A 12,720-nucleotide genomic window follows, 5' to 3' on the forward strand; every position below is an offset into this window, starting at 1 on the left:
CCCGTATTTTTCTTCCCCATGTGCATTACCCTACATTTATCAGTGTTGAACCTCATGTGCCACTTCTCAGCCTAAACCTCCAACCTATCCAGATCAATTTGTAATAGTGCGCAGTACTCTATTGTGTTTACTGCTTTACTGAGTTTAGTATCATCTGCAAATATTGCTACTTTACTATTCAACCCATCTACAAGGTTATTGATAAATATATTAAATAGAACAGGACCCAAGACTGACCCCTGTGGTACCCCACTAGTAACAGTCACCCAATTAGAATAAGTACTATTAATAACCACCCTGTTTCCGATCACTGAGCCAGTTACTAACCCACTTGCACACATTTTCCCCCAGTCCAAGCATTCTCATTTTATGCACCAACCTTTTATGTGGCACTGTATCAAATGCTTTGGAAAAATCCAGATATACGACATCCAGCGATTGCCCCTGGTCCAGTCTGGAGCTCACCTCCTCATAAAAGCTGATCAGGTTAGTTTGACAGGACCGATCCCTCTTAAAGCCATGCTGATATGGAGTCATACATTTATTTTTATCAAGATACTCCAAAATAGCATCCCTTAGAAAACCCTCAAACAATTTACATACAACGGAGGTTAAACTAACTGGCCTATAATTCCCGGGGTCACCTTTTGACCCCTTTTTAAATATTGGCACCACATTTGCCATGCGCCAGTATTGGGGAACAGTCCCTGTTATTATAGAGTTCCTGAATATTAAAAACATTACATTACTTAATTCTTTTAGAACACGGGGGTGAAAGCCATCTGGACCTGGCGATTTGTCTATATTTAGATTTTTTTGTAGGCGGCACTATGCTTCTTCCTGGGTTAGACAGGTGACCTGTACTGGGGAGTTTAGCTTATCGCTGTATTTCACCTGCCATTTCATTTTCCTTGGTGAATACAGTGGAGAAGAATTTTTTTTAATATATTTGCTGTTTCCTGATCCCTGTTTATATTTTCTTGCTCATCATTTTCAAAGGGCCTAAACTTTCCTTTTTAAATCGTTTTTCTATTTATATAGATAAAGAACATTTTGGGGTTAGTTTTACACTTTTTTTTTTTTTTTTTTTGTGTGTGCTTCTTCACTGCCGTCATGCTTTAGTAGTTTAAATGCTTTATTTTTGTCATCTGTCAACTATTTTTTTTTTGTCTTCTTTATCGAAAATTCATTGCATTTAATACTTTACAATCCATTTTATTCTTAGGAATGGTATTGAGAGGTTACGCATTGGTGTTGGAGTCGTAGAAAATGCAGATGACATACGTTATGAACCAAGGTAAAAACTTGAGATATAAAAATAAAAAAAACTTGCATAACACCAATATATTCGTATTATATAAATATATTATACATTTTATTTTCTTTATAGACCTGTACCACATTCTAAAAATGCAACACTGCACTTTACACACATTGGGGGAGATTTATCAAAACCTGTGCAGAGGAAGAGTGGTGCAGTTGCCCATAGCAACCAATCAGATTGCTTCTTTCATTTTCCACAGGCCTCTTTAGAGGCCTGTGGAAAATGAAAGAAGCAATCTGATTGGTTGCTATGGGCAACTGCACCACTCTTCCTCTGCACAGGTTTTGATAAATCTCCCCCATTGATGTCATCTTGAAGTTTTATGTGAAAATGTAACATTTTGTAAAAATTGCTTAAAATCCTGTTTGTGGCTGCCGCAAACAAAGCATTTCAGTCTACAGTATATTCACATATCTTAACATACTCTGTTAAGTAGAACTAAGGTGACTTAAAGGGGTACTCCGGTGGTTAAGATTTTTGGATATATTGCATCTTCTTTTAATGTTCATGTTTTTTGCAATTGACATGTATTATATGTTTGTGTAGCATGTGTCTTTTTTACTTACCTGTTTGTGGGCCAGAAAGTTCTGTAATTCTGTGTTGAGTCTCTTACTGTTGTCCACAATGTCGGCCAGGTTAGGATTAGGCTGTGGACAATATGTTAGGGCTTGTTTTTTTTCTCTGTTCTTTAAGAACTGCATATGAGAAAGAAGCCACGCCCCTCTACCCCTCCCAGAGGACACAGGTGTGCATGAGAGAAAAAAGTCAGAGGCGGGGAGAGAGGACATACTTCTGAAGACGCAGGTCTGCACTGAAAGAAGACAGAGAAGATAAAAGTGTTATCTGAAGGGGAGGATAACAAAGTGCACGGGCTGGGGATGTATGGACTGCAGGGGAATAAATCTCGGACTGGGGATGATTTCTATGTGTGAAGGGGGGACTCATGAATTACACATTCTGGGAGTTGTAGTCCCTGTTATGTGTGTGTATGCTAGTGTTTACAAACCAGTGTGCCTCCAGCTGCTGCCTGGACAGACTTTGGGCATGTTGGGAGTTGTAGTTTTGCAACAGCTGAAGGCACATTGGTTGGGAAACACTGTCCTAGCCTATTCAGCATACACATCATGTCACACCAGTGTTTCCAAACCAGTGTGCCTCCAGCTGTTGTAAAACTACAACTCCCAGCATGCCCTGACAGCCTTTGGGAATGCTGGGAGTGGTAGTTTTGCAACTGCTGGAGGCACACTGATTACTGGCCTAGCCTATTCAGTATATTACAAAGTGCATTGTTTTCCAACCAGCATGCCCGGACAGTTTTTGGCTGTCTGGGCGTGCTGGTAGTGGTAGTTTTGCAACACCTGGAGGCACCCTGTTGGGGAAACACTGGTGTATGCCCTATAGAGGTGTGAACTACAACCCCCAGGAGACTACAGAGGCAGCATGCTGGTGTTATACCACAGACTGAAGACTCCTGAATGACACATGCTGGGAGTTGTAGTCCCTTGTGTGTGTATGCCAGTGTATCCCAACCAGGGCTGATTATATTAGTGTGCGGTGTATAAGGGGGCCGACCTGGGAAAATAGTAGGGTGGGTAAAGGGCGAAACAAAAAAAAAACAAGAGCCGCCCCAAACCAGCAAGACATGTGGCATGCTGGGATTTGTAGTTTTTAGCACAGCAAGAAACCGGAAATAGAAGCAAAGATAGGAAAATAAAGTGAGGGATAAAAAGACAACAAAGAACGGAAATAGAGTAGCCTAAGCAACAAGAATAGAAATGAAACAAAACAAATAGGATAAGTCAAAAACGGAAAAACACGTTGACCACCGGAGTACCCCTTTAATCTCAGCAAAAGATTCTGTAGATCTGTTGCAGTATGTTTGTTGTTCTTTCTCATCTTATTTTACAAGACTGAAACTGCTTAACCCCTTAAGGACCTTGGGCATATGGATACGCCCTGGCTCCCTGATACTTAAGGACCCAGGACGTATCCATACGGGGTGACTGCTGATATCGATCAGACCCCCCCATGTCGGTGATCGCCGGTGAATTCACACAGTCGATTTGTGCCGATTCCGGGTCATACGGGTCTATGGTAACCCGGAATATAAGGGGGATCGTGGTTGTCCAAGACACTCACGATCCCTCTGAAGGGATAGGAGTGAGTTGGCAGGGGTGCAACCCCTCCTATCCCTGCTATTGGTCGTCAAGAAGTGATGACCAATAGCAGATCGGGGGCGGGGGGAGGGTTAACTTTCGGTTTCCCCGTTCTGGCCGCCCACAATAGGCCGGGCAGAACGGGGAAACCAAAGGGGACCGGTGCCGAAGTCCTTTTACCCATCAGCAGACGACGATTGGCGGCGGGGATCGACGGAAGAAGAGGACGGCGATGCGTCTCCCTGGATCCTACAGAAGCTGGTGAGTTGCCTAGCAACGTCTGGAGGGTTACAGTTTGAGACCACTATACAGTGGCCCTCTAGATCTTGCAAAACTACAACTACCAGCGTGCCCACATGGCAGTTTGCTGTCTGGGCATGCTGGGATTTGTAGTTTTGCAACATCTGGTGGGCCACCCTTAGATCACTGTGCAGTGGTCTCTAAACTGTAGCCCTCCATATGTTGCAAAACTGCAAATCCCAGCATGCCCAAACAGCAAACAGCTGTCTCGGCATGCTGGGAGTTGTAGTTGCCTACCTCCAGCTGTTGCATAACTACATCTCCCACACTGCACGATCAGTACATGCTGGGAGTTGAAGTTTTGCAACAGCTGGAGGCACACTGGTTGGAAAATACTGAGTTAAGTAACAGAACCTAACTGAAGGTTTTCCAACCATTTTGCCTCCAGCTGTTGCAAAAGTACAACTTCCAGCATGCACGATCTGTCAATACATGCTGGGAGTTGTAGTTTTGGAACAGCTGGAGGTTTGCCCCCCCCCCCCAATGTGAATGTGCAGGGTACATTCACACGAGCGAGTTTACAGTAAGTTTCCTGCTTGAAGTTTGGGCTGCGGCAAATTTTTCGCTGCAGCGCTAACTCCTAGCGGGAAACTCACCGTAACCCACCATGGCGAATGTACCCTAAAAAGATTACACTAACACATAATAAAGGGTAAAACACTACATATACACCCCCTTACACTGTCCCTCCCAAAAACTTATTGTACTCCCAGCATTTCCGGACCGCCACTGACTGTCCAGACATGCTGAGAGTTTAGCAACAGCTGGAGGCACCCTGTTTGGGAATCACTGGTGTAGAATACCCCTATGTCCACCCCTATGCAATCCCTAATTTAGTCTCTCACTTTGGAGCCCTGTAGTATTTCAAGGAAACGGTTTAGGGCCACATATGGGATTTTTCCATACTCGGGAGAAATTGCACTACACATTTTGGGGTGCTTTTCTCCTTTTACCCTTTATGAAAATGAAAAGTTGGAGGCTACACCAGCCTGTTAGTGTAAAAAAAAATTTAAATGTTGCCCCATACTTTTTATTTTCACTAGCGGTAAAAGGGAAAAAAAAGACCCCCAAAATTTGTAACACAATTTCTCCCAAGTACGGAAATATCCCATATGTGGGCGTAAAATGCTCTGTGGGCGCACAACAAGGCTCAGGAGTGAGAGCGCACCATGTACATTTGAGGCCTAAATTGGTGATTTGCACAGGGGTGGCTGATTTTACAGTGGTTCTTACATAAACGCAAAAAAATTTATATCCACATGTGACCCCATTTTGTAAACTACACCCCTCACGGAACGTAACAAGGGGTATGTATAGTGAGCCTTAACACCCCACAGATGTTTGAAGAATTTTCATTAAAGTTGAATGGGAAAATAAAAAAAATTCTGGAGTTGCCCTAAATTTTTCATTTTCACAAGAGAAAATTTGAAAAAAGCCCCCAAAATTTTGTAACCTCATTTCTTCTGAGTAAGAAAATACCCCATATGTGGATGTAAAGTGCTCTGTGGGCGAACTACAATGCTCAGAACAGAAGGAGCGTCATTGGGATTTTGAAGAGAAAATTTGTCCGGAATTGAAGGCCACGTGTGTTTACAAAGTCCCCGCAGTGCCAGAACAATGGATCCCTGAAAACTGAAATGGCACTCCTCCTCTTCTGAGCATTGTAGTGCACCAGCAGAGCACTTGACGTCCACACATAGGGACTCAGAAGAAGTGGGGTTACAAATTTTGCTGGTAATTTTCTCCTATTACCCCTTGTAAAAATGTAAAATTTGGGGGGAAAAATAGCATTTTAGTGAATTTTATATATTTTTTTCATTTACACATCCAACTTTAAAAAAAAGTCTGCAAACACCTGTGGGGTGTTAAGGCTCACTGGACCCATTGTTTCGTTCCTTAAAAGGGGTACTCCGGTGAAAACCTTATCTCTTTTAAATCAACCGGTCCCAGAAACTTAAACAGATTTGTAAATTACTTCTATAAAAAAATCTTAATCCTTCCTGTACTAGCTGAATACTACAGAGGAAATACTTTTATTTTTGGAACACTGTGCTCTCTGCTGACATCACGACCACAGTGCTCTCTGCTGACATTATTATAATAATAATAACTCTTTTTTTTTTTTTTATATAGCGCTCACACCTACTTGTGCTGCCCTAACCATATATTTGCTAAAATGGACAGATGTCAGCATAGAGCACTAATAAGTACAGGAAAGGTTAAGATTTTTTAATAGAAGTAATTTACAAATCTGTTTAACTTTATGGCACCAGTTGATTTAAAAGAAAAAAGGTTTTCACCGGAGTACCTTTAACCCCTTAAGGACCCAGCCAATTTTCACTGTAGGACTCGGCCATTTTTTGAACATCTGACCACTTTCACTTTAAGCATTAATAACTCTGGGATGCTTTTACCTTTCATTCTGATTCCGAGATAGTTTTTTCGTGACATATTCTACTTTATGTTAGTGGTAAAATTTTGTCGATTCTTGCATCGTTTCTTGGTGAAAAATTCCAAAATTTGATGAAAAAATTTAAAATGTTGCATTTTTTTTTACTTTGAAGCTCTCTGCTTATAAGGAAAATGAATGTTCCAAATAAATTATATAATGATTCACATATACAACATGTCTACTTTATGATTGCATCATAAAGTTGAAATGTTTTTACTTTTGGAAGACACCAGAGGGCTTCAAATTATAGCAGCAATTTTCATATTTTTCACAAAATTTTCAAAATCAACATTTTTCAGGGACCAGTTCTGTTTTGAAGTGGATTTGAAGGGCCTTCTTATTAGAAATACCCCACAAATGACCTCATTATAAAAACTGCACCCCTCAAAGTATTCAAAATGACATTCAAATGGGTTGTTAACCCTTTGGGTGTTTCACAGGAATAGCAGCAAATTGAAGGAGAAAATTCAAATTCTTCATTTTTTACACTTGCATGTTCTTGTAGACCCTGTTTTTGAATTTTTACAAGGGGTAAAAGGAGAGAAATCTTCCTAAAATGTGTAACCCAATTTCTCTCGAGTAAGGAAATACCTCATATGTGTATGTCAAGTGTTTGGTGGGTGCACTAGAGGGCTCAGAAGGGAAGGAGCGACAGTGGGATTTTGGAGAGTGAGTTTTTCTGAAATGGTTTTTGGGGGGCATGTCCCATTTAGGAAGCCCCTATGGTGCAAGGACAGCAAAAAAAAAAACACATGGCATACTATTTTGGAAACTACACCACTCAAGGAACGTAACAAGGGGTACAGTGAGTCTTAACACCCCACAGGTGTTTGACGACTTCGTTAAAAGTTGGATGTGTAAATTATTTTTTCTTTTTTTTCACTAAAATGCTAGTTTTCCCCCAAATTTTCAATTTTTGCAAGGGGTAATAGGAGAAAATGCCCCCCAAAATTTGTAACTCCATCTCCTCTGAGTATGGAAACACCCCATATGTGGACGTCAAGTGCACTGCAGGCGCACTACAATGTTTAGAAGAGAAGGAGTCACATTTGCTAATTTTGCTGAAATGGGGGAGGGGGGGCATGTCACATTTAGGAAGCCCCTATGGTGCCAGGACAGCAAAAAAAAATCCACATGGCATACTATTTTGGAAACTACACCCCGCAAGGAACGTAACAAGGGGTACAGTGAGCCTTAACCCCCCACAGGTGTTTGATAAATGTTCATTAAGTGGGATGTGAAAAGGAAAAATTTTATTTTTTTACACTAAAATGCTGGGGTTACCCCAAATTTTTCACTTTCACAAGTGGTAAAAGGAGAAAATGTCATTGTAAATTTGTAAGTAAATTTTTTTGGAGTAAGGACATACCTCATGTCTGGGCGTAAACAGCATGCACACCGGTCTCAGAGGTGCCGGAGATCAGTCAGGGTCCTTGAGCTGTGTATTAACAGTGGGACCCCCCCTCAAGGGGCATTACATGGGGTAAATAACTGGGGTACACTAAATAACTAAAATGGGGTACAGTGGGACATAAAATTATAAAACAGGTTATGTTCCCAGAATGATGATCCAGAGCATAGCCAAAACTAAAAAATATGCCCACCCCAAACCCTATGCTCTGAATCATCATTCTGGGAATGTGATGTGTGTGGCTGTCCCTAACCTGTTGCCTCAAATGCGCACCCCCCTCAGGTTGAGAGAACGCTGCTCATTTGAGGCAACGTAAAAAGTCCCTGATGATAGTGACTCAGTGACCCATGACCCATTTTTTATAAAAAAAAAAAAAATACCCCCAGAGGTCTTATCAGTTTTTATTTATTTATTTTTAATTAAGCATTTTTTTTGGGCAATTTAGGGGTTTTATGGGGTTACAACTTGGAATGTACTCTGGACTTGGTACATTGGGGTTAAATTGTGGAAAATTAAAATGAAGAGGGAAAATTTTGTACTCCATGGAAGTGTGATACTCCCTGAAGCAATCCTTAATGCAGAAGCCCGACTGATCGGGGCAAGTGTCACATTGAGTGATGGTGTCCTTCCGAATCCCCCTCTTGTAACACATCTTTTCTGGGCTCGTCCCTTCTTTCCAGTGTGAGGGACCTTACCTGGAAAGTGTTGGCCTGGTACGATCATGGCACCTATATTTCCAGTTCCTTGGGAAGTCTGGCCTGCTCTTTCCCGGTCGCCAAAGATCAGGACCTTTAGGACTTCTTCTTGGAACTGGAGGAATATCCCTGTGTTGCCAGCGTACTGGGACAGTACAAAAGAGTTGTACATGGCAACCTGTACCATGTAGACCGCAACTTTCTTGTACCATACCCATGTTTTCCGCATGGCGTTGTATGGCTTGAGGACTTGATCAGAAAGATCAACTCCCCCCATATACCGATTGTAGTCCAGAATACAATCTGGCTTGAGGACCGTTGTTGTTGTGGTACCTCGCACAGGGACAGGTGAGCTGCCGTTACCATGAATATTGGTCAGCATAAGGACATCCCTCTTATCCTTATACTTGACCAGCAACAGGTTTTCATGGGTAAGGGCACGGGACTCACCCTTGGGAATAGGTGTTTTAACAAAATTTAGAGGGAGGCCTCTCTGGTTTTTCCGCACGGTCCCACAAGCGGACGTCGATCTGGCGGCAAGGGATGTGAACAGAGGGATGCTGGTATAAAAGTTGTCCACGTACACGTGGTAACCCTTATCCAGCAATGGGTGCACAAGCTCCCAAACGATTTTCCCGCTAACACCCAGAGTGGGGGAACGATCTGGGGGTTCAATACGGGAATCTCGTCCCTCATACACTCTAAACTTGAGAGTGTACCCGGAGGTACTCTCACAAAGTTTATAGAGCTTCACGCCATATCGCGCCCGGTTCGAGGGAATATACTGGCGGAAGATGAGTCTCCCCTTAAAGCTGATAAGAGACTCATCAACCGAGAGCTCCCTAAGCGGTACGTAGGCCTCCAAAAATTTGGCCCCAAAGTGATCGATGACCGGCCTCACTTTGTAAAGCCGGTCATGGGCGGGATCACCTCGGGGTGGACATGCCGCATTATCTGCATAATGCAGGCATTTCCAAATGGCCTCAAACCGCTTCTGTGTCATGACCATACTGTAAAGCGGGGTCTGGTATAGGACGTCACCGCTCCAGTACTGCCTGACACTTGGCTTTTCGACCAGGCCCCTATGCAGCAAGAGGCGGCGACGGAGGGTGTATGTACTGTGTGTGTGCTTGGTGTGACGGTGTGTGATTAGAAATCACACACCGTTATATGGGGGGGGGGATGCTGCAGCCAAAAAAAAAAATAATGGGGGGGCTAATGCAGCGCCCTGAACCCCTAATAGGGCCCGGGTCACACTGAAAAACTGCAGAAGACCCTTGGGGACCTATTATGCGGGAGGGGGGGGAAATGTTTATTTTATTTTTACTTTGTTTTTTTTACTTTTTACCCTACCTTTCCCTGGATTGTATTCTTTCCCTGATCTATGGGGGGCTTCTTTTCTTCTGTGGGGGCTCCGATCTTGGCAGAGGGGGGGTCCCGGTCTTCCTCCAGCAGCTCTGACCGCTGACTGAACTCAGCCAGTGGCGTGAGCTGCGGGAAGATGCTGTTAACCCCTCCCCTGCCGGCTGCTATTGGCTGGACGATCGTCCAGCCAATAGCAGCGATCCTGGGGGGGTGACGAAATCGCCACCTCCCCGTAGATACAGTGGGTGATAGGGGGTGTATCATACACCCCGATCACCTTGTATCTCCGGGTCAGCGGGTCACACGTGACCCGCATCGCCGGAATAGCCGCATATCGCATGTGTGAATTCACATGCGATTTGCGGCGATCGCCGACATGGGGAGGTCTGATGACCCCCATGGGCATTTGCACGGGATGCCTGCTGAACGATTTCAGCAGGCATCCTGACCCGATCTCCGCCCGGCGCACGGCGGGGACAGGAACTGCCCATGACGTAACTACGTCATGGGTCCTTAAGACCCAGGGTGTCGGGACGTAACGTTACGTCATGGGTCCTGAACGGGTTAAGGGGTGTAGTTGCCAAATTAGTATGCCATGTGTTTGTTTGTTTTTTGCTGTTCTGGCACCATAGGGGCTTCCTAAATGCGACATGCCCCCCAAAAACCATTTCAGCTAAATTTGCTGTCCAAAAGGCAAATGTGATGACTCCTTCACTTCTGAGCATTTTAGTTTGCCCGCAGAGCATTTTACGTCCTAACAAGGGGTATTTCCATACTCCGAATAGATGGGGGTTACATATTTTGGGGGACATTTTCTCCCATTTCCCTTAGTAAAAATTGTAAATTTGGGGGGAAAACTGCACTTTAGTGGAAAATTTTTTTTTTTCATTTACATATCCGACTTTAATGAAAAGTCGTCAAACACCTGTGGTGTGTTAATGCTCACTGGACCCCTTGTTACGTGCCTTGAGGGTTGTAGTTTCCAAAATGGTATGCCTTGTGGGGGTTTTCTGCTGTTCTGACACCATAGGGGCTTCCTAAATATGACATGCCCCCCAAAAACCATTTCAGCAAAATTAATTCTCCAAAATCCCATTAGTGCTCCTTCCCTTCTGAGCCCTCTACTGCGCCCGTCGAACACTTGACATACACATATGAGGTATTTCCTTACTCGAGAGAAATTGGGTTACAAATTTTGGGGGGCTTTTTCTCCTATTACCCCTTGTAAAAAAATTCAAAAACTGGGTCTACAAGAACATGCGAGTGTAAAAAATTAAGATTTTCAATTTTCTCCTTCACTTTGCTGCTATTCCTGTGAAACACCTAAAGGGTTAACACACTTACTAAATGTCATTTTGGATACTTTGAGGGATGCAATTTTTATAAGGGGGTCATTTTTGGGATATTTCTAATATGAAGGCCCTTCAAATCCACTTCAAAACTGAACTGGTCCCTGAAAAGTTCCAATTTTGAATTTTTTTTTTGAAAGATTGGAAAATTGCTGCTGAACTTTGAAGCCCTCTGATGTCTTCCAAAAGTAAAAACATGTAAACTTTATGATGCAAATATAAAGACATATTGTATATGTGAATCAATATATAATTTATTTGGAATGTCTGTTTTCCTTACAAACAGAGAGCTTAAAAGTTAGAAAAATGCTAAATTTTAAATTTTTTCATAAACTTTTGCAATTTTTCACCAAGTAATGATGCAAGTATCGACAAAAATGTACCACTAACATAAAGTAGAATATGTCACAAAAAAACTGTCTCAGAATCAGAATGAAAAGTAAAAGCATTCCAGAGTTATTAATGCTTAAAGTGACAGTGGTCAGATGTGCAAAAAATGGCCGGGTCCTTAACCCCTTAAGGACGCAGGACGTAAATGTACGTCCTGGTGAGGTGGTACTTAACGCACCAGGACGTACATTTACGTCCTAAGCATAACCGCGGGCATCGGAGCGATGCCCGTGTCATGCGCGGCTGATCCCGGCTGCTGATCGCAGCCAGGGACCCGCCGGCAATGGCCGACGCCCGCGATCTCGCGGGCGTCCGCCATTAACCCCTCAGGTGCCGGGATCAATACAGATCCCGGCATCTGCGGGAGTTCGCGATTTAAATGAACGATCGGATCGCCCGCAGCGCTGCTGCGGGGATCCGATCATTCATAACGCCGCACGGAGGTCCCCTCTCCTTCCTCCGTGCGGCTCCCGAGGTCTCCTGCTCTGGTCTGTGATCGAGCAGACCAGAGCAGAAGATGACCGATTAATACTGATCTGTTCTATGTCCTATACATAGAACAGATCAGTATTAGCAATCATGGTATTGCTATGAATAGTCCCCTATGGGGACTATTCAAGTGTAAAAAAAAATGTAAAAAAATGTAAAAGTAAAAGTTAAAAAAAAGTGAAAAATCCCCTCCCCCAATAAAAAAGTAAAACGTCCGTTTTTTCCTATTTTACCCCCAAAAAGCGTAAAAAACATTTTTTATAGACATATTTGGTATCGCCGCGTGCGTAAATGTCCGAACTATTAAAATAAAATGTTAATGATCCCGTACGGTGAACGGCGTGAACGAAAAAAAATTAAAAAAGTCCAAAATTCCTACTTTTTTAATACATTTTATTAAAAAAAAAAATTATAAAAAGTGTATTAAAAGTTTTTTATATGCAAATGTGGTATCAAAAAAAAGTACAGATCATGGCGCAAAAAATGAGCCCCCATACCGCCACTTATACGGAAAAATAAAAAAGTTAAAGGTCATCAAAATAAAGGGATTATAAACGTACTAATTTGGTTAAAAAGTTTGTGATTTTTTTTAAGCGCAACAAGAATATAAAAGTATGTAATAATGGGTATCATTTTAATCGTATTGACCCTCAGAATAAAGAACACATGTCATTTTTACCATAAATTGTACGGCGTGAAAACAAAACCTTCCAAAATTACCGTATATACTCGAGTATAAGCCGACCCGAGTATAAGCCGAGACCCCTAATTTCAACCCAAAATCCCAGG

At 42.8% G+C, this 12,720-nt stretch overlaps 1 protein-coding gene across 1 annotated transcript in view; it reads left to right on the forward strand.

The window, feature by feature from the left end:
* Window positions 1-12,720, forward strand: part of OSGEPL1 (O-sialoglycoprotein endopeptidase like 1) — a 227,730-nt gene that overhangs the window by 203,437 nt on the left and 11,573 nt on the right. Inside the window, exon 7 of the mRNA XM_056533917.1 lies at window positions 1,226-1,297. Coding sequence (XP_056389892.1) covers window positions 1,226-1,297 — 72 coding nt within the window. The remainder of the gene's footprint in view (window positions 1-1,225; window positions 1,298-12,720) is intronic.

Source organism: Hyla sarda, chromosome 8 (assembly GCF_029499605.1).
Source record: "Hyla sarda isolate aHylSar1 chromosome 8, aHylSar1.hap1, whole genome shotgun sequence".
Taxonomy (NCBI): domain Eukaryota; kingdom Metazoa; phylum Chordata; class Amphibia; order Anura; family Hylidae; genus Hyla; species Hyla sarda.